Genomic DNA, 23,125 nt, shown 5'->3' on the forward strand with positions numbered 1-23,125 from the left:
ACTGTCAATTTGACTGAAGAACCAGATATCCTGAACAAATAAATAAATAAACATACTTTTCATAATTGTGAATAATAATAATAATGAGTACAATTATTCTAATTATATATATATCATAATTTTACATATATATGTTTTTTGTTCTTCATAATTATTATTAATAATAATAATAATGGACCCTTTTCACAAAAATGAGTTGATGCATTTAACGGTATTCAACATCATAAATCCTTGAAAGTTTTTAATATACTTAAATATATATATATATATATATATATATATATATATATATATATATATATATATATATATATATATATATATATATATTTTTTTTTTTTTTTTTTTTAATGTATGAATATTTATAACACAATTCTTTGTATTATATTACCTTTGCATCAAATTACAAAAAACCTAGCTTACACTAATGTGAGGGTGTTTTTAATGCAGCGTCTATGGGAGGGGGGTAAATTTGACATTGTTCTCTCTTCTGACTGCCCTTATCAGTTTCTCTCAAATTCTTTCCCTTTAATTGAAAGTCATGAAAACACTGTTGTAGTTTTTCTATTGCAATTTGAGCAAATGGGAATGCAAAAAATATATTTGCGGTACTCTCCCATTCACCCCTCTTCAAGTGAACCCAACTGTGACGACTTCCGCTGCTGACAAACCCAGAAATGTGAAAGAGGTCCATAATAGTCCTCACAGGAAAGGACTGAGAAATGGAAAGTCTGTTCCCATCAGAGGTGAAGGACGAGTTTAGTTCAGACAGTGGATTAGGAGGAAGCCAAAACACCAGGAATGCCCTGATAATGCCAGAACACGAGACTAAACAAATTCAACCTTGATGACCTTAACTAAACTACCCACTATCAGCATTTATAGCTCTCCGTGTTCAACCTTTATTAGCTCTCCGGACTTCACTAAGTAAACGTTGCTTCATGACTGAGTAAAAAAACACTTCCTGGGTCAGTAACCGATTACTTGGGGAAATCCTTCTCGCTGACGCTGATTATATTAGGAGAGATCAACTAGAACACAGATTTGCCTGAATGACACACGCCTGGACAGTACTAAAAATAAGAATGGGTGAATCTTGTGTGTCAGAAAAAGTGTTTGCTTTGACTCTGTGTGATGAAATACGACACACAACAGACCTAAATAGTTACGCATGACTAAACAGGTAAAACGTTGCTTTCTAAATAAATAAATGTTCAAAATTAGATGATTTCATGCTTAAAACAAGAAAAAACAATTAAAATGGGGTCAGAAAAACAAACTAAGTTAAAAAGAAAAACAAGATGACCCAATTGTCAGATACTTTTTCTTGTTTTAAGCATAAACCCACTTTATTTTGCTATTTTTTCCCTTAATATCTTAAGGTGATTTTGCCTGTAAAGTAAATGTGTCTTTGTTTAAGGGTAAGGGACAGAAATACTGGGTTCTCCGTCTATCTCCAGCCACCGATCTTAATAACGGCTCTTGTTTGAGAGCTTTTTTAAGACACACAAACGCTGTTTAATTTGTGACGGCCGTCTGAGGGAGTTTGAGTCTATTTCGAGCTCCTATTGTTAGACAGTTTCCGTAAAGCTGAGAAACTCCACTGAATGAGCGCATTGTGTTGAGGAAGGACAAAGACGCGCGCAGGAGGGAGAGCGACAGACAGACGGAAAGTGGAAGACCTGCTTACGTTCTGTGTTCGCTAATCTTATTAGCAACGTGTTGGCAAGAAAACAATGTCCTGTTTGTGATCAGACTGTGATGTTATGAACAGAGAACCGACTGATACTGCACTACACGACACTACAGCCGAACTAGACAAAACACCCTTTACTTTAACCTAATAGACTTTAATGCACAAAAGCAAACATTTTAAAATATGCTAATTAATCACATTATAAGTGTGCAAAATTTGCATAATTTTCCAACATGGGAATCTAAATGGGGACAATATACTTTATTGTCTTTATACACAACTAGTTATAAATAATACCCTAACTCACACACTAACCCTAACAGAAAATGTTTTTTTAGATTTATTTTTATAGTGTTTTATCGACAAGGACATCCCCAGTATAGGTCTAGCCAGACTTCACTTCTGGGTACAAATTTGTCTCCAAAATATGGTCAAGTAGGTACAAACACACAGACATTGAAATCCTTCTGAACGCAGGCGTTTCTTCACACGTCAGCAGCACATACCGTCCCAACACGCGGACATGTGTGGGATCACAGGGTCAGCCGGGGATAAGGGATAAACTCCCATAAAGCTGCTGGTCAGATCTCAACATTGTCTCAAACGGTGTTTAGGTTTGCCAAGATACTAAAGATCTGAGCTGCTTCACATTTAAAAGCATTGATGTCTAGTCATTCATGAGTCAGTGTTGTTTTAGCATCAATGCTATTATAGTTGGAGTTATTTCGTTTTTAGTTTCAGTCAACTATATCTCTGGTTTGTCTCTGTTTTGGTTTCTGCACAGGAACTGTAGGAGAAACAAATAAGACAATGTGAGCACTTACAGTTAACATAACTGATGATAATTGATAAGATGTACACATGCATCCCAAGCCATGAAAGAGCAACATCTGAAGAAAAAAGTTTTCTTTAGTGAAGCTTGTTAAAAATCAACCATTGAGCAAACATCCGCTCATACAACTTGAATATTTAACAGTAACGGTGTTGAATTGTGAGTTCGAACATTAACTACTGCAATCAGCCACTGGAATACTAGTATAAAGAACTAAACCAGAACATTTCGCTTCTACACTCAAACACATACTGTACTGAAAAGAACTGAAATATGTGTGACAATATATACACACATAATTTGATTATTTTCTTTTATTTGGGTCTTGATGGACACAAAGATCAGATGATTCATTTCATCCACATCAAATGAATGAATCAGTGTGCATCAGTGTAAACAGATTCACATTATGAACCACTTGCATCTGAAATATAATAAAAGTGCTCATTCAGACTCTAAACTAGTGCATAAATGAACAAACTTAACACTTAAATAACATAGCAGCCTCTATGACATCACACAGACCCTCAGGGGAGCCGTGTGATTGGTCAATCAGGCTAGTTCGGTCTCCTATGACCGGTGCGTGATGGTTCGATAAACGTCCAACCATCTGCTGAGCTCTTATCACATTGACATGCGAATACAGCGCTGTGATCAGCAGGAGTTTAATTGGGAAGGTTTTATCAGAGCAGCTCAGGACCCCCGTGAGCCCACGAACAGACAGACAGGCCAGAATAACACCCCAGAGAGAGAAAGAGAGAGATGAATGAGGACAAGGATATGGATATCACGGACTCATCGCGATGCGACACTGATTTCGAGTGTGTGTATAATAATATCTGCTCCTGGTCGATGCCGGATTTTTTCAGGGTGTGTGTGTGTGTTACATTGATTACAGATCGGTCAATGCACTCACAAACGCACACACACACACACACACACAGTGTGATAAAGACGTCTGTTCCCACGGAGACTGTTGCCACGGCAGGACCCCCCTCCTAGCTCTGCTGCCATGGCGACGGTCAGCCTCACGCCCATTAACCCCAGTGTCCTCTGGGAGAAAGTCTTTCAATGAGGGGATTTTCTGAGTCTCTCCATATCAGATCCACAGATGACAGACATCACAACATTATAATAACCACTGCATATGAAACATACGCTCATATGTAATACTGATACAACTGAGACTTCAGTTAAATTTGACTAATACCCAGTATTTACTCAGAAACATATAGAATTCATAAAATGATACATTTGTGAAGTGAAATTAGCCATCAAATCATTATAACGTTAAATAGAAAAAGTAAATAATGTGGTACTTTTTATAGTTACATTTTTTTTTATATCATTTTATTTTGTTTTAAAACAAACGAACCAAAACAGTTTTATCAGGTAACATAAAAATGTGGATTTGGTAGCTAAAAGAGACATTAAATATATTATTTACCATGACTAAACCAACTGTACTCTATTACGACAAAATAAAGAACAACTTCGCATTAATTTACAATATTATTGTTATAGACATTATCAATTCAGTATTATATAATTCAAATAAAACTGAATCAATCTGAAATTGTATGAACTTTAATTTTTGTGATATCAATATATATTATATGCCTGCATGAAACCGGGCATTAAAAAACACAATAATGCTCAGCAGAAAAGCTTACGCTGTATTTTATTTCAAACATAAAAATGTGTAAAGTGTATGATAACATCTAAAAAACTGCTTTTGGCGAAATGAAATTTGAATCAACAATACTACATCATGACAAAATGAAGAACAACTGAACAATTATACAATAATATATTGTATAGATATTTTCTGTTTTCACACATTAAAAATGAATAATATTAATCTGAAATTGCATACACTTTAAATTTCATGTGATATAAACAGACTAGATTTTATATTTCTAAGTCAAATCAGGCATCAAAATATGATAATGTCCAGTGAAAATGATTAATAACTCTCTATCATTTAAGAACCCTGCTATCCAATATTAGCATAATCCAAATCGACAAAAATCATAAAAATATGATTACATAAGTCAGTCCTGATACTTTCTATGATATGTCACTCATCCAGGGATCTGAGACTGATGGATGATGGAGTGACAGCTGACTCCATATTCACATGAACAAACAAGCTTGAGTTTCCTTCAAAAACATGCTTTCATGATCGAATCAGTGCTCTTCTTCCCAAATTCACCACATAAAATCATCACTGTTGTTTTTATAGCACAGTAAAACAATCACAATAAGCAGTACGTGCGTTCACATCCGAGAGAGAGAGACAATACAATAATCCTTCAATCGCTCCTGCCCTCACTGCAAATGTAGGTCACCGCCAAACAGACGAATTACTTACAAACGCTATCCAGATGAATCTGTGAGAGAGTACACACACACACACACACACATACACACACACACACACACTTGTGTCTGCACAAAAACTGGACGTCCGCTTTGGGAGTAAACAGGAGGAGGAAGCAGAAAGAACCACCCATGTGCCACAATAGTGAAGAAAGATTGCATTCTCGCCTTGTTCAGTTACAAATGAATTATTATTTAATGCAAAAATTGTGTTATTAAATCAATTCGACTTTTTATTTACATTTCTCCAAAGTGACTAAAACATTTGAACGGAATCCATTTTGAAGGATTAGTGAAGAAAATCCTGTTTTAGTTTTTCTGTTGCTACAGTGAGAGCTTGCTCTGCCTGCTACAGTATTTTCTCCTCTTTGCATCTCTGGCCTCTGATAACGGTCGTTTACATAATTCCTAATATTTCCACACAAGAAATTACATTTTGAAAAAAATGCATGCAGTTTGTGCAAGTCCCGAACAGAGATCGGTTGAAATAAAACAAAAAATGGCCAGTCGACAGGTGTATGTGTACACCACTGTATAAATTAAATCTAGATTAATCATTGTTAAAGCTACAAAGTTTCTTGCCAAGACAGATATTTTGACACACTTATGTATCTGTCTGTTCAAGACACGTCTCTCTGTGTGTGCTGTACAAACAGAACACAGCACATCAGTACTGAATGGAGTTATCTTTAGCATCTTGCTTAAAGGCTTAAAAGAACATGCAAATCATAAACGGTGACAAATTCATCGAATGTCCTTATTGTCGAGCCCTGATTTAGTAAACGTCTTAAAGCTTAAAATTAGAAAATTCACAAGCAATTTTTTTTCTATTCTAGCCTTACTACTTCAAACTTTCACATTAATTCTATGTTACAAGCCATTTGTAATTATTTGCAGGCCTACATTTACATTACATTTCCTCATTTAAGAAGATTTCTTTTTTTTATCCAAATCGACTTTAGAAAACCCACAAGCAGTTTTTGAATAACATTTCAATCCTTCAATTTCAAAATGTCATGTTTAATTCAGTGCTACTTCCCATTTCTTTGTAATTACCTGTAAAAATTACTAGTCATTTCTGAACAAAAAAATGTTTCTAAGTAAAGATGTGGAAAATCACAAGCAATTTTTCGAAACAATGTCTTTCTACTCTAAAATATCAAAACACATCATCTCATTTATGGAACAACTCCAGACGGATTTTATGATGAAACCTCACAGCAGAATGAGAGGAAGGCTGGAAATGCTGAGGAAGGAGAGCAGAGACAGTGTGCCACACCCCGGCTCTCTCTCTCTGTCTCTCGCTCACTCGCTCTCCAGAGAAACGCTAAATATAGAAGTGGCCGTGAGGAAAAACCCACGAGACCAGAAGACATCTGCAGTCCTAAAGCTACAATTACTGCATTTGATGCATTACAACTAAATGGGTTTAACAAAACAGTCCTGTTAAATAGGATAAATCTTGATTAAACAAGGCAAAAACAGAACTTAAGAAAATGAAATACCCACTGGTGTATTCTTATACATCACCCACCAGGCAAAATGTACGTTAATTTGCTAAGAAAAACAGTTTTTCATTTTTTTTTTTTATTATTGCATTTTATGCATCACAACTAAATGTGCCAAATTAATACATTTAACCATTACTGCAAGATATATGATGTTATTTACATATTTGCTCTTAAAAAGGCATTTAATGCATGAAAATACAATACAATCTAATTAAAAGCAGTTTTTTACTAAACTTTTATTTATACTTTTTTGTATTCCATAGATTTATAAGCACCAAAAATAATATTTACCCGTGTTTTTATTAAAAGATATCACTGAGAGATAACGCAAATGAATCATTCATGACAATTCAAATGTATTCTTTTTTATTTATATGCATCATTAAACGGCAATATTTATGTACATATACTTTCCTACAAAATTTTAAAAATAAGAAAAATGCAATTGGGAGATCAGTGTTATTTTAGTATCACCGAGATACTATTAAGTTTTGTCATCTGAATTTTTTATATTAATTTACATGTTAGCTAAAGTTTTAGTCATTTTATTGTTTTTGTCACCTTTAGTAGTTTAAATTTTGACTTTAATTTTTTTAATTTTTTTTAAATAATTAAAATAAGAAATGTTGCTTTTGCAACTTGCTGAACATATTTATATTTTATTTCTAGTAAAGAAAATATATTTTTTTATGGTTTTAACTTTAGTTTCAGTTTTACTAAATATTAGCACATTTTACATAGAGAACGCATTTACTCCGCGCGGTGTAGTTCGGATTTAATCATCAAATTTACGTCTCTGGCCAAAAGCAGCATCAACAAAAACATTGACCGAATATGCCCCTCCATGTTTACAAACATAACACCATGAAGCGCAGCCTTTTAGAGGTAATTTCTTCTTAATGAGTTCATAGAATTTACCGGTATTTTGAAACTGATATGTGAATGGTGTTTTACCGGTAAAAGGAGACGACATCATTGTCTGTGTGAACAGTGCATTTCTGTACCAGTAATAAGTCGCTCCTGTAATTTTATGGCAATTTACTGGTATTACTGTGTGGAAGGAGCTTATAATAACCTTGAGACTTTTGTGAACATTTCTGAGTAATAACACAAATTAAGGTGCAATAGGTGATTGTCTTGAGAAGCATTTTTTGTAATGCTGGTTGAAAAGTCTCTTCACTTCCCGATAGCAATCATTAAGTTAAGTGGTCTGAATGTATTTATATGTATTTATATATTCTGTGGAAGACTTAGGACCAAGAAATGTTCATCCAATCAAAATGTTCGGTCCCAACATTATGATAGGCTTTCCTACCTGCCTGACAACATATGCATTACCATACCTCTGCGCATCATTCGTGCAGACAGTATTCACTTACGCTGTGCAGACAGAGCGAGAATAGCAGGCAAACATCAACAACCTGACCCTCCTTCCTTCCTTCCTTGGTATTATATTACTGTTACTAACTGTACTATAAAGTTTTCTCATCGGTGTATGACACATGATGTATCGTAGTAATGTTGTCTCTGTGGAAATGACCAGGATCATGCATTCAGGATGCGTGGTTTTGGATGGCGATTTGCAGGGAGGGTGGAACGTATGCTTTTAGTGCTATCAGGCTAAAGTTAGCATTTTCCAAGACCTCCTACTGGACCTTTAATTGTTGACGATCAATAATATTTATTCATTTTTAATCATATGCAGCAATAAACAATTACTGTCTTACATGGAAAAAAAAATGTCATTGAGACTTTTGTGAACATTTCTGGTTGATAATGCAAACAAAAAGTTTCAACAATTTAAATTAGAGTGTTGAACTGATTCATTGAACCAGTGAAATGATTCACTGAAATCTCAAAAATAAAGAACTCATACTCACTGGACACAAGATTGTTAATAATTGTGAAACTAGTGTAATGGCACCTGCGACACCCAAATGAAAAGACACATTCAAACCATTTAAATATTGTGGCTTTAATTTGTAAAATTCTTGAAATGTTATCATGAATATTGGATGATTATGGGCCAGCCCTACAGGTAGGTTTTGCACAAACTCATCCTGATTATACAAGCTGTTGTTGTGCTGGCCGTGTGCATCGCTCACCTGCTGACACGCATGTTACAGCCAACAAAGCCTCTCATTCAGAACACAAACCTGCGGCTCGTTTGAAAGCTTGCCTCTCAATGCCTGCCATACCAGTGAGCACCATGTGACCTTTGCAATTGTGAATAAAAGTGGAGGACAACATTGTGAGCCACGGCTAATTGGAAAACAAACAGTAGAGAACAAGAAATATGACGTTTATACAAGGTACAGATGAAAACTCTGTCGTTCAATCAGGTTATATTACATAAGGCCATATCAAATATTCACAATATGCTTGTGATGGGTGTGCTGACAACAAAGAATCAAACGCTTTTTATGTATCCGTTAAGTTTGCAAAGACTGTGTACAACCCTAAACATCACTCAAAAAATTATAATAATAATAATTGAGAAGTTTCCAATTAGTAAAAAACGTGTTCAATTAATATTGCAGATGTCATACTGGTGCATATGTAAAAGAAATGTTAAAATAATCTTTAAATTCATTTAGTGAAAAAAGTGGATGGGAAAACTAAGCATGTGTGTTGCAACAAATGTAAATAAACACTGGCATTATTGACTATTGAATTCAAGTGATGGTTCATCTGGTTGAAAAAAAGGCTATTAGCCATTTCAGAAAAATATATAAACACTGACACGTATTATAATATTCCAATACTGTAGTATACGGGATATGTCCTGAGTTCAGCTGAAACAGCCTTGAGTCTCTCATGCTTTAACGTTCATCCATGAGTGTGAGACATCTGACAAACCTTTTCCTTTTCTACAGACCAACAAAACCACAATCCACCAAATGTGAAAGCAGTTAAACACTGTTAATAAATAGCCAATCAATATCTTCACTCTGCAACACAATAAACAGAAACATCACATAATGGCACAAAAAAACAAAAAACAAAAAAAAACATTAGACCATGGTATTTTGATACCAATGACTATGATATTCATATATCATAACATATTGGCATGGTACACCAATGCTAACCAATGGTTAACACCATGGTACATATCTAAAAAAAAAACACAGTAGGCTACCTTATTCTTTAAAAGTCTGGGAGCGGTGAGAATACAATGGAGACTACGGGGTGGAAAATTACAGGGCTTAGACGAACCCAGAGACAATGTGTCTTACAGTAAAAGAAACTTAAACATATCTTTAGTGTTTAAAAATAGCGAGTTCCTCGAAATACAAGTAGCTCCTGACGGTCTCCATCCCGTTGTGGTGACTCGCCGCCATCTTGGGGGGCATTCACACAGACGACGCGTTCCTCTGAAGGGAACGGAGCGGAACGAAGACATCAGCGCAACGGTTTATTTGAACGAGTCACGGTTTAAAGAAACATTTCCTCATAAAGGCCGAAGAAGAAACAAACGCATTCCGACGTCAGAAAAATACATTTTCTCCACACACACCGAGTGACAACAAAACGCCTGATTTACTCGATTAAAAAATCTCGGGTAAAATTGAATTATCATTTGGATTGAGATCCTGCAGGATGAAACTTAAACTCAAATTTTCCTGTTCCAGAACATCCAGCAGGAACTTATTAGGATCTCATATAAATAAAGGCGACTAAGGTTAAATGTGTGAATCAGAGATTGCCACATTATTATGTTCGAGTGCAGCGCATTGGATGTTTAAACAGCGCAGCACTCACTAACGTTACATCAGCTCAGCCTGACACTTTGATTATTCATTTTAATTAGCGGATCTGATACACAGTATTTGTTCATCCTCCATGTCGGATTTAAAACACCGCTCACTCACAGGCTAACGGCGATCTGCAGAACGCGCATGCAACTTTATAGCTATTATTTCCACCGATGTTTGCTAGAATTTACTAATGTAACCGAAAAAAAATCTTTAACGTTACATAAGACGAGGAAACTAAATTCCTTATGTAACGTTAGCATTATATGACTCTTAACAAAAGCACAATCGTTAAATATTAAACCTCATTCGGGTTTAGAAACGACATAAATACCAGATAGATATATCGTCGCGATTTATTGGATGGAAACGGAGGTTTTAAAGCTATAATCGCGGCTGTTTTTAATTTCATCGAAGTGCAGCTATTCTTATGTAGGTTATGTATCGTTGCGATGATGCTTAACGTTACACTGAATCGCTTCATCGTCTTTGATGTTTTGTCGATTTCTTACCTCAACAGCGATCGTCGATATCACGGCCATCAGTAATATGAAAACCTCTCTCGACCCCATTCTGCTCCTCTTCTCCGTGCTTCTAACAAATAGCGTGGATCTGTATCGAGTAAATATCCGTCTGGTGTAAAATGTCGGTGTGTGAACCGTGTCAGCTCTGAGAAGAATGCGAATATGCGATGCGGCCGTGATGACGCGTCACCTGACCGGACAGCGAGGATGAATGAAGGGAGGGGGAGCAGGAATACTGACGCACACTCAAAACACTGGAGACTACAGCTCAAATAACTTCTTTTTACATTACATTTAAATATATTTTATAATTTAATTTATATGTATTTGCCTTTTTTAAATAGCATAAATCATTCCAGCTTGTCATTATTATTATTATTATTATTATTGTAATTTAGTATTTTGGCTTATGGATAATAACAAAAATATTTTACTCTTCAGTCAGGTATCTGTTTTCCAATCAGTGTATATATTTATATTTTGTAGCTTAATTTTTATTGTTATTATATTATTATTATTTTAATGCAGTCGGTTTATTTTTACCATATTACTATGTCGTTATTGCTCATGTAATACATTAATTTTATTTTATATACAATAAATAAATAAACTAAAAAAAAAAATGTTATCTAGATTATCTGGAGAATTATACGCATTTCTATTATTTGCTGCCACCGTGTGGACGTTAATATTAGTATGGCTCGGTAAATTCTCATGTAATAATTTAATTGACAGTGCGATATTCTATATTAATTATTTTCAAGGGTTTGCTGAATGAAATCAATTTATATATTAATGTAGATTTTTGGGATATGTGTGCAAATCTGCTTTTAAAGGCCACAATGAATAAACCCTTTTTACTAACAAACAGCGACAGCATATGCACCACATTTCAAAGAACAAGCATGCAGCCTTTAGTTTATTATGAAAGGTAAAAATAGACAAAAAAAAAAAAAGAGTTACTGCTTTGCTGTTTGGACACAATTAGTGGTTTTCTGAGAAGTTAACAACACCTGGTATGTTTTCATAATAGTAGCCAACTGCAAAAACAAGTTGCTCTTTCAATTTTCTATTAATAAATACATTTAGAAAATTATTTCCTATATAATTAATCCAACAGTAATCATGACACATAGTAGGTATAAGAATAAAATGCTACTCTGTACAACAATATGAAGTCTACTCCCATATTAACAGTTCATTTCACTATATCTTAATTAGACATTTAATGAAATAACACTGATTTTGAACAAACCGCATCACAAGAAAACACATTTACCAAATCCCATTTTTGATCTTAGTTTTTAGGCCTGTCCTGGTCTCCTGTTGCCTAATAACGTTTATTAGTGTTCTTTAGATTTGTGAGACCATAAATGTCCATGCCACGAAGGAAAACAGTCAAATCCCATGTAAGAACCATCTTTGCGGCTGCTCCAGTGAGTGGAAATCCCTGCTTTATTGACAGAGCTCTGGTCTTCATTGTGTGCATGTCAGAGTGCAGCGCTCATCCTCTCAGAATCAGGCACATTAGGAGGCTCATTTGCGGCTGTAGCCTGGATAAGGTGGAGGTGGAGAGTAGTTTGCCCCTCTGGATGGAGTTGGTGTGTATGGAGGCGGCCGTCGATCAGGAGGATACATCTCATAATCATAACTATAAGGAGGTGGAGGACCTGAGAAGAATAAGACAGAACTTATAGTATTATGCACATTTTTAATTTTTTTTAAGTTTTTTTTTTGCATGTTTTATTGTGATATAGGTGATACAATACGTCAGCTTTTATAATAAGTGATATAGGTGATACAATATGTCAGCTTTTTCGTTTTAATATTGGTAAAAGGTTTGTAATTTCAGAAAAAAAAATAAGGTCAGAAGGTAGTTTCTGCAGGTTTTATTAAGGTCAAGACCTTTGTAAGACCAGGTTAAAAACATTTAAGGAATACATTGAAGGAAACTGTCATGGTTTTATCTTACAGTAAATGTAATGGTCCTACATCAATCAAAGGAAAAACTAGTTTTCATTCTCCACTGACAGATATTTTTTCTTGTTTTAATCAAATTTTACATCGTCACTGTTCATGATTTAAGGATGTTTAGACATTCGTACTGGAAAACAAAACAAATACAGTGAGGGAGATATTCATTTTCTGCCATGATTTTATTAATTGAAGTCTTTCTACTTTATAGATTTTTTTAAGGCATTAATCACTCTAAGGAAAAAGGTACAAAAGGTACAAAAGCAATAATACCCCTTTCAAAGGGTACACCTTTGTACCCTATTTAAAGGGTGCATATTTGCATATTTGAGAGTGATTGGTGGAAGGGTGAATTAAGAACTTTAAGTCCAGCAGAAACCCTGTAAATTAACAAAATATTTTGTGTATGTAAATATGTTTTTTTTGCCATTTAAAATAAATACAACTAATATCCATAAAATACAAAAGAAATACAGCAATAAAGTTTAAGAAGCACATTTTGGAAGCAAATTGTGAGTGATTGATAATCATAAAAAGTCAAGTCACGTTTATTTCTATAGCGCTTTATACAACGGAGACTGTTTCAAAGCAGCTTTAGAGTAATAAACAGGAAACAGTCCGTGTTAATGTTGCGAAATTAATCTATAATGAAAGAAATTCAAAAGCAGCTCTATAGAAAATATGATCATTCATTGGTCAGTTCAATGTTTATTCAGTAAATAAATCCAAAGTTGATTCAGTTCAGTTCAATAACAGTTTGATGTTGCAAAGTATCGTTACTTAGCTCCAATTTTATTCTCATCCGATAGTGTCAGAGCAATAAAATCGATAATATTACTGATAATATAATTCATTGATTATAATTGACAAAATCCACTCAGAATGATCCCTTGTGTCTGACAGCACGCTGGTTTCAGTTAGTCAGCTCTAGTGCGCTGGGTGAAGGTTTTTGGTGTGTTGTTGTGTTACCTGGGTAACCCTGAGTCACAGTGTTGATATATGATGAGCCGAAGACGCCCACTCTCGCCCCACGCCCGTTCTTCACACACATACAGATGCACAGAAAGATGGCGGCCACTGCGCCCATCAAAAACACCACACCAAACACGATCCCTGAGATGGCCGTTCCCCTGAAAAACAAAACCATCAGCGAAAACTGAGACTAACATACAATACACTACTTGTGATACTTAGTTTAGCAAACGCTAATAAACTCAGTAAGTACATTCATCCAGTGTTTTTGTGGAGTCAGACCACCCATGCTCATATTTATTTACCTCATGATGGATCCCATCCATTTGTGAGTCTACAGTGATCCGTCTCTTGTGTGAACAGGCACCTGACTAAACACGTCTTTGTTGTGGCACAAAAGACCAAATGAGTTGGTTTTCGATTGTGATTTCACGTTTGGATTGATGTAGGAGTGTACAGACATGAGTTCAGAACGATGCCCTGAGGTTTAGTTAAGGTCCAACCAAAGGATCTGAGATACTATGATCTTTATCTGAGGAGAAATATCTAAAAAACAGCAAAAGCCAAGGCCAGTTAACAAAAACACCTTCCCATTAAGTTATGAAAACGTTACTTCTGACTGTTCCCTGAATGTTCGAAAAGTCCAGCTTTTAAAATGGTTTATTTTTTTATTTTGCAAAAATTAAGGGAAAGTTACTTTTGAATTTTATATAAACGTCACGAAACAAGTACTAACATAAATGTTAGATTGTCCAACTTTTTGAGAAAGCTATCAACAGTTTTTTTAATTGCTTACACATTAAAAGTTGAAACCATTCATGCATAGACGTGATCTTCAGACCAAGTCTGAAACACTGCACACATATTAACAAACTTTTAGCAAAACATTAAACAGTTCTCTACAGTAAACACTTATTTACTGGTTACCTACATCCACTGATCATGTGTGAAACCATTCATACTTAATTTGTTCACTCAGAAATCAAATCTGAATGTTTTAAGGAAGAACTAAATTATTTGTACCCCCTTGCAATTTTCAAAACACTTCTACAAAAACCTCCTTTAGGGAATCAGGAATCAGGAATCAAGTCTATTTCAGTTACAGAATACAACATATACAGATTCAAGTCAATAGATATTGTATTATATTGTATATTTGAGAACATGTTTAAAGCTGTGCAAAAAAGATGGCATTTTGGTGTAGAGTTCTGCCAAAAACTTTGAGCAAATGGGAATGTGTGTGAAAATTGGTGAAATGTGTTAAAAGTTTTTTATTTCGAGAACTGAATGAATGGTTTAGGAAAATGGGCCAAAAGAAGACAAACTCCTGTGCACTCCACTGCACACTGAACAAGCAAAAAACGCAAGATAGTGTTTAACATTCATCATATCTGTGTGTAATTTGACATGTATATGGCTAAACATTTGATGTTTGTGTGTAGCTACTATGCAAAAACAGCTTTTTTTTAAAAGAGTTAAAATAGTTTTAAAATAGGTATTTGCTTTTGCAAGTGATGCTTAATGTTTTGCATGTTTTGTGAAGCCATAGTTTCAGAAACTGTAAAAACACTATAAAGACCAGATAAGGTCAAAATGTTCTATTTGTGTTATTATTAATAACTTAAAGAGAACCATGACGCAATGTTTTGAAAAGGCCCCTTTTTAGTTGGATATTAAAAAAACATATCAATGATCATTGGTGAAATCATCTGAAGTTGCTTTTTCCATTTGCAAACAACCCTTTGTCCAGTCTGTAGTGACAACAGTATTTGACAAGTCTATACCCAATTAGCACAACATTGGTCTGTTGTGACCGTGCCATTTACACAATTCATGTTGTTTTCACACAATAGCCTAGTCAGTCAATTAACATATTTCTAAAACGCTTACATTTTCTTTTCACACAAGCTTAGCCCATACCAAAATCATGGATCTTTCTTATCTTTTTATACAAATGCTAAAAGACAGCATGACAGAAATACAGACCTGATGTTCCAAACTTTTAAATATAACGCAAAACCTCTACTTCTGCAACAACAGCAGCTCAAAAGTATTGAAAAATATTGAAACAACTGATAAGCATTTTTACAAAACAGATCATAGAAATAGCTGATTCCAGTCTCAGTTGGAAAAATAGTCCCCTCTTCCACTGGAAAACAATTCAAATCAAGGTTCCAACTAAATTTCTGAGGACCCTATTTTTTGCATTGTATATTCTATAAAGCAGAGATACTGAAATTTGGTTCGAAAGATCCACTTTCCTGCAGAGATTAGCTCTAACTCTAATCAAACACACCTGAGCATGCTAATCAATGCCTTCAGGATCTTTAGAAAATCACAGTTAGGGCAAGTTTGATCAGGGTTGGAGCTAAACTTGGAGCCAGATCTGAGTATCTCTTCAATAAAGTTCCTGTGGCTCAAGTGCGCATTGCATTAGCAGCGCAAGGTTGTGGGTTCGATTCCCAGGGAACACATGTAAGGTAAAAATGTTGGCCTGAATGCACTGTAAGACGCTTTGGGTAAAAGCAGCTGCTAAATGCATAAATAAATTATAAAAAAATAAAGTAATGACTCATTCAGTTTTAGAAAATACAGTATGTTGCCAAGAATTAAAAAATTCAACACTTAAAAATTTAAAATAGGTTTCAGTTGAAGGTAACTAAAAAAAAAAAAAAAAAAAAAAAAAAAAAAAAAAAAAATATTTTGTGTATATGTTGGTAGAACTGAAACATGACAAGTAATGCAGTTTTTGTAAAGCCCTCCATTTTTTTTTTTTTTTTTTTCAGTCACTGTGCTATGACTATTAAGTTCCTGTTGGATACAAAAGTAGAGCTAATGTTTGGGTTTGCTGTGTTTTGATAGAGGTATGGATAAAAAGATATTCAGCATGTAGAGTTTGTATTTATTTAACAAAATGTTGTTTTGGCCGGATAACGAACTTTTTGGCTAATTGTATGATGTGGGTGTGTTGCTTGAAACATTTGTTTCATGTAAAATGGCATCGGAATACCTTGATATAATTGTATACAAGCGTTGATTATGGGATGTGGGTTGGATTTCAGATTGACATGAACAAGCAGCTGTGGGGGGGGGGGGGGGGGAGGTCAGAGGTCAACTCAATAGCCGTGTTTCCACTATCGAGCTAAGACCAAAGAGTATAGAAGTAACAAGAGGCGAAACTCCATTGCAGTTTTGACAACAATCGCTAGATGGCGCTGCTATTGCGCTGCCGCCATTTTGGACTGAACCAACGGCTTTACCGTTGGCAGAACTACCTTATACACTGCATCATTAACAATTATGTCTGTAAGGCAAGGCAAGGCAAGGCAAGGCAAGGCAAGGCAAGTTTATTTATATAGCACATTTCGTACACAATGGTAATTCAAAGTGCTTTACATAAAAGAAAGTAAAATAATCATGAAGAAAAATAATAACAAAAATAAAACAAGCAATTTTAAAACTTTTAAAATGATTAAAACATTTAAAAACAGTTAGAAAATGATTTTACATAAAAAAAAGAAAATAAAATAAACAGCGAAAATATAGTGCAATCAGTTCGGACATTGCACAGTGCTCAATCAATAAATGCACCGCTAAACAGATGAGTTTTGAGTCTAGATTTAAATGTGACTATGGTTTTTTAACACATCTGATCTCTTCTGGAAGCTGATTGCAACTGCGGGCAGCATAGTACAGGTGCTGTAACGTTAATGTAAGCTATCCCATGACCGCAGTAACAGTTTGCTAACGTTATGCATTTGGTCAAAATTGGGTCAAGACTAAAAATGGTCTTTAAGTTTGGATAGTGATTTTCATGTTTATGCGAAAAAAGGGTGACAGTTAAAGGGTTAATTTAGTGATAACAATGAATTAATAAAGCGGTCATTTGCCAGGTCAGGTGTTCATATATCTCTGAAAATATGCAATTTAAATGGTTGTAATTCAAGAATGTTTTGGAATATAGACTTACTGTATGGTTGGTCTTGTTTTAAAGAAGACATTTGCCAGGTTATTGTTGAAGTGAAATAAATTATGAAAGTGAAACAGAAAAAAAGTTATATAAGTTTAAGTTTATTAAAATGTACAAATTAAAAAATATAATTATTTATATTCTATATATATATATATATATATATATATATATATATATATATATATATATATATATATATATATATATATATATATATATATTACAAAATATATTTTACTCTATAACTACAAGAAAATGAAAGCAAAAAATCTGAACAAGTTGTGTTTCACATTTTAGAGACATGGGATGTCTGCTATAGAGATATTAAAAACAATAAACTACTATTTAATTCCCTCAACCGCTTTTGAAATGGGACCGGTATCATTCAATTCTATGACAGCTGTGTTGCGTTCAGTCCAAGATGGCGGAGCTGCAGCTCTGCGCATGGGTGCGCTTGTTGCTATGGAACGTTCTATTGAGTTTCGCCTCTTGTTACTTCTATACTCTTTGCTAAGACCGGGCGTGCTAGTGCGTGCCAGGGCCAGTTGTGTTTCCACAGTCACTTCCGGGGCTTGATCGTGCCTCGCCGGGGCTTCCTCGGGGCCAACGGCCAGGGTTTTTTGGCCCGACGAAAACCTTGGGCCAAAGAGGGCTAGCTTGGGCTAGAGGAGGGGTTATGAACAAAGGCGGAGTTTCTCCGTGTCTGGAGAGCGTCAGCGCGGATCATTTCAGAAAGATAACAAGACTTTTTTAAATCCGTTGAGCTCAAAACTCACTCTTAGTTAGCAGCAAGTGTTTGAAATAACTTGATCCGATGTGGATTATAATCACTAAACAAGGCAGAAATATTTATAAGCGATGTAAAAGACTATGCACGCTAAACATTAACGTTACCATAGTAAACATGGTAAATATGACCGCTTGGAGAAATCAGACGTCAGCTTCTTATTCTCTATCACAATTGTGTATTTATTAAGTAACATTTTATTTGTAGTCTCGTTTCAAGAGTTTAGCTCCACGTTGCATATCATCAAAATATAATAATGATTTTTGTTCGCGAGCTTTTATAAAAATAGCGAGTCTGCGCTGCGGATCATTTCAGAAAGATAACAGCTTTAACACCAGCATTAAACACTTTTTTAAATAAGTCGAGCTCAAAACTCTCTTTCAGTCAGCAGCGAGTGTTTGAAATAACTTGATCCAATGTGGATTATAATTACCATGCAAGGCAGAAATATGTATAAGCGATGAAAAAGATATGAACGCTAAACATATTACCATAGTAAACATGGTCAAATATGACCGCTTGAAGAAATCAGACGTCAGCTTCTTATTCTCTATCACAATCGTGTATTTATTAAGTAACTTATATTATCTGTCACAAGCCTTGTCTCGAGAGTTTATCTCACGTTGCCTATCATAAAAGAATATAGCATAATAATGTTTTTTGTTCGGGAGCTTTTATAAAAATAGAGATATTATCATTCATTCTAAATATGACACCTATACTGTGGCTAATAAACAGACTCAACTGAATAAGCAGGCTATTTTCATAAGCGTTAAAAATAAATAAATACATAAAATAGAGATAAGTGTGTTTATGTGTGATTAATTTTGCATGACGTTGTTCTGAGAGGCGTGTAAAGGGCGTGTTTTAGTGACGTGCAGCGGTGCTTCAAGCTCCACTGTGGAAACCCTGCGCTATTCTGGCCTCGTGCTACTGGCCCGGGGCTATGAGCCCCGCCCGGCCCGCTTTAACCCTGGCTCGCACTGGCCCGACAGTGGAAATGCGGCTAATGCTGATGTTTTGCATGAGTAAAACAGCAGTAGTGAGGAAGAGTGTGTGTGTGTGTAAGAGTGTGTGTGTGTACTTTTGAAAGCATGCATGTGTGTGAGTGACCGTGTGTGTGGTTCAGGTATATTCCCTATGTTATGGGGACAAAATGTCCCCAAAAAGATGGCAATATCCAAAATCCTTGTCCTTGTGGGGACATTTTTTTTGGTCCCAATAAAGAAACAAACTTCCCATACAGAGTTTTTCAGAAAATCAAAAAATGCAGAAAGTTTCCTGTGAGGGCTGGGTTTAGGCGTAGATTTAGGGGATAGAAAATAGAGTTTATACAGTAGAAAAACCATTACGCCTATGGAATGTCCCCATAAAACATGGAAACCCAACATGTGTGTATGTGTATGTGTATTTACTTACGAGAGCACGTCTCCCACATACGCATAGTAAGAGCAGCAGAAAGGAGGAACCCCATCACAGCAGTACTCAATACAGCTGTCGCACTGAGCATCTCCACGGCCTACCAACACACACACGCACAAAATATGACTGATAGAAAATATTAATAAAAAATAAATAAGAATATTTGCTTATATGATTATATTTGAATATTTTTTTCCCATTTTATTGTCAATTTTATGTCTACATCCTCTGTTATGATTATTTTAAAATATTTTATGTGAAGGGATATTTTCAGTGCAAAACAAGACAGATAATGATAATGACAGTTATTCAGACTTGTCAGTTGTAAAGACGAAAGACACTTTGAGAACATTATTGTGTGCACTGAAATTAGGAACATGCACTGAGACAAAACCAATCAACCAGAATGATCAAAGAGACCTCGGCCTCTATACATGCAGACTGCAGTACGTCTTAGTATCTAGTGCTGTGTCGGAGGGTCGAGTTCGTCTGTTCCCATCAATCCTGCCACTGAAAAACGAGTCTGATCCTGCAGAAAGAATCATCAGCTCTCATTTGTTTCTTCTTGCTCAGAGCTCTTTAATGCACCAAACACGCCTGCTGGATTTATGTTGCCAACAAATGCTATTAATCTGTGATTAAGAGTGCTTTGCGACACATTTCATGATTGAATTTAGACTGCTGGTAAAGGGGGTATGCAGCATATTGCTTGATGCAAGTCTGTTTGTATAGACTGTCTTCCTATCCTTAAAACTTGTGTTTTTGTGCAATAACACACTTGAAAGAGAGCTCTTAATACAGCTGTTTTGGGACTAAAAACCTTTTAATGTATGTATCTCAAGCTCATGCTCAAATGTGAGGATGGTTGGTACACAATTACAGCGCTATCTTTTCCTGCCCGCAGTCATCACAGTATAATTGGTGTAATTATGTCTTCTGAACCACCCAAATTTGGCTTCAATTTTAGTGACGTCTGTTTGCATCTGGCTTCAGAGCAAATGTGGGACCCTGCAAACTGGGTGGTCCCCTAGAGGCCCTCATTTTACCTCTGGGTCCTGTCGGTCAACACCTTTAGGACAAAGACGCTTTAGAAGAACTGGTGCCTTAAATGTTACTGCAAACACACACACACACACACTTCCCTCCAATATGTGTGGTCGGCAAACACCTTTGGGACAAAGACACTTTAGAAGAACTGGTGCCTTAAATGTTACTCCACACACACACACACACACACACACACACACTTCCCTCCAATATGTGTGTATGGATAGGTCAATCAAAAAACTCCAGAATTGTGTAGTATAATGGTACGAGTCTGGTACTGAATGAATAGTATCCATTTACCGTGATATTTTCTTAATACTCCTATGTATGTCAATGAATACCATGGCATTATAATGGTAGCATTAAACATGGCAGTAACATTAGCATGTTATATAAATAAGTGTCAAAATGTTGAATAAAAGTCATTAACTAACTCTCACAAAGACAACAGAGAAATTGTTAGTTATCCGTAGGTAAAATAACCATAAAACTAGCCTGTAAACTGGGTAACTCATAAGTAACTGTTCTTTGTTTGTTCCTTTTTATGTTAAGACAAAACTTTCTTGAAGATCAGCATTGTAAAAACGTTCTTATTATGTTATTTGTTATTGAATGTAATATGTATATGTTTATATATATAAAATATGTTTACCTTTAAATAGATTTCTAATCATGAGAATCATGGACATTTTAACGTTATTTCAACATTTAAAATAAACTTTCAAAAAATGTTATATTTTGGGAGAAAATTTAGTTAGTAGAATTTGAAACGTAACGTTCTTATTACAAGAAAACTGCACGTCAACGTTTTAGAAACATTTCAAAACAACGTTCCCACAACGCTTTTATAACCTCCCAGACAGCAATATAGTGTTGGCCAAGATCCGGCCCACATCTGGCCCGCGTGAAATCCATTTCGGGCAGGGCCTGGGCCGACACTGCTTGCTGTCTGGGCTACATTTGTTATCTTTATTACCATTGTTAAAAAAAAAGAAAAGAAAAGAAAAAAAGAAAACAACACACACACACTGAGCGAAATTCATTATTTTTTTAAACAGACACGATAAATTGTAAATTAACTAGTAAGTCAAATAAAGAAAACTGAACCCAATGAAAATTTACTTGAAAACAGGTAAATAAGCTTTGTTTGTTGCGCGTTTATTTTAATAAAATAATCGATTACGCTGAATGATTAACGGATTTACTTTCTCTTAAATATAAAAATACATTAAGTTACCGGCAAAGAAGCAAAGCAGCAGAGAGTCCCTCACGAACTTCCAACTCCTCTGTGAACTCGCTGTCCTCGGATTTTCCATAATGTTCCGGTAATTTTTTTTTTTTTTTTTTTTTAAGATCCCTGGCAAAACACGACTAACCCACTTTCACGTGTTATTTAATCTTTGCACAGTTTATCTTTCATTCTGTCACATCTTACATCTGACTGAACTCTTGCTGATCTGACTGTCAAGCGTTGAATTTTCAGGCGTTAAAATAAACTCTTTTATCCATAACGCTCCACGTGTTCCACGAGTCTCTCAGGCAGAACTTCTCCTTTGACTGCTTCCTCTTTGTCTTCAACTTCTTCCTTGCGCTATTTTATTTTCTTCGCCTCGATCCCCTCCCCCAGGAACTTCGCGCAGGCCAGGGAGCCAGTCTAGATGCGTCTGTGAGGAGACTGCATGGCCGCTCGACGCCGCCCGCCTCCGCTGTCACGACTCCTCATCACACGAGCGGTAATGTAGCAGGTTACCTCAGGAACGACACAAGAGCCGCACGGTCATTCTCATTCACGGAACACTTCGCCCTTTTCAATAGCTGCCTCATCTTCTCGCTAGTGTCCCTGAAGTCTATATTTAGATCTCTCTTCAATCGTGTTTTCACGAATCTGCTCTCTGTGCATCATCCCTGAACTGAACTCAACACTAAGAGTAAACAAAAGCGTCTCAAAAACACGTGCTTCAGACGAATTCATATTTTTAGCCTCAGACCTTCATAACTAATTCACTTGTTGATGTAAGTATGTTGTTGTACATCAGCAATGTTTTCTGCTTGAACCTAAGTTCTCTGTCTGAAATAAACTAAACTAAAAAAAAAACTTGTTCTTGATATAGATAGGTGTGAATTATGGCCTGTCATAGAAACAATTCTTCTGTGCTCAATTCACTCTGTAGACTGAAATGTTTTGTACTGTTTCGAGAACATTTTTTTTGAGAACCTTACTTGAACGTTAATTGTTTATATGAACAT

At 35.5% G+C, this 23,125-nt stretch overlaps 2 protein-coding genes across 4 annotated transcripts in view; both read right to left on the reverse strand.

Moving 5' to 3' along the window:
- Positions 1-10,904, reverse strand: part of appa (amyloid beta (A4) precursor protein a) — a 32,195-nt gene extending 21,291 nt beyond the window's left edge. Inside the window, exon 1 of one of the 2 annotated variants that reach the window (XM_052591717.1) lies at positions 10,692-10,904. In XM_052591717.1, coding sequence (XP_052447677.1) covers positions 10,692-10,751 — 60 coding nt within the window. In that variant the 5' untranslated portion in view covers positions 10,752-10,904. The remainder of the gene's footprint in view (positions 1-10,691) is intronic. The other variant, XM_052591804.1, reaches the window with a different exon arrangement.
- Positions 10,905-11,593: 689 nt separating this feature from the next.
- cyyr1 (cysteine/tyrosine-rich 1) lies at positions 11,594-22,667 on the reverse strand. Of its 2 annotated transcripts, XM_052591997.1 has the most exons (5): positions 22,116-22,224; positions 20,252-20,360; positions 19,829-19,928; positions 13,647-13,807; positions 11,594-12,373 (listed from the first exon to the last, which is right to left on the reverse strand). In XM_052591997.1, the coding sequence occupies exons 2-5, from the start codon at positions 20,265-20,267 to the stop codon at positions 12,240-12,242; spliced, it is 411 nt and encodes a 136-aa protein (XP_052447957.1). In that variant the 5' UTR covers positions 20,268-20,360; positions 22,116-22,224; the 3' UTR covers positions 11,594-12,239. The 2 variants fall into 2 exon arrangements, with proteins under 2 accessions (XP_052447957.1, XP_052447875.1); XM_052591915.1 differs by lacking the exon at positions 20,252-20,360 and having other exon boundaries at positions 22,116-22,667.
- Positions 22,668-23,125: the final 458 nt, after the last annotated feature.

This window comes from Carassius gibelio, chromosome A1 (assembly GCF_023724105.1).
Source record: "Carassius gibelio isolate Cgi1373 ecotype wild population from Czech Republic chromosome A1, carGib1.2-hapl.c, whole genome shotgun sequence".
Classification (NCBI taxonomy): Eukaryota; Metazoa; Chordata; class Actinopteri; order Cypriniformes; family Cyprinidae; genus Carassius; species Carassius gibelio.

Bases quoted from the DNA above. Each gene is read 5' to 3' on its own strand.
- cyyr1 (XM_052591915.1), bottom strand. From the start codon at position 22,194: ATGGAAAATCCGAGGACAGCGAGTTCACAGAGGAGTTGGAAGTTCGTG. The intron at 19,929-22,115 runs GTAACTTAATGT...GTGTGTTGGTAG, and splicing joins GCTGCTTTGCTTCTTTGCCG to GCCGTGGAGATGCTCAGTGC. The intron at 12,374-13,646 runs GTAACACAACAA...TATTCTTCTCAG, and splicing joins TGTGACTCAGGGTTACCCAG to GTCCTCCACCTCCTTATAGT.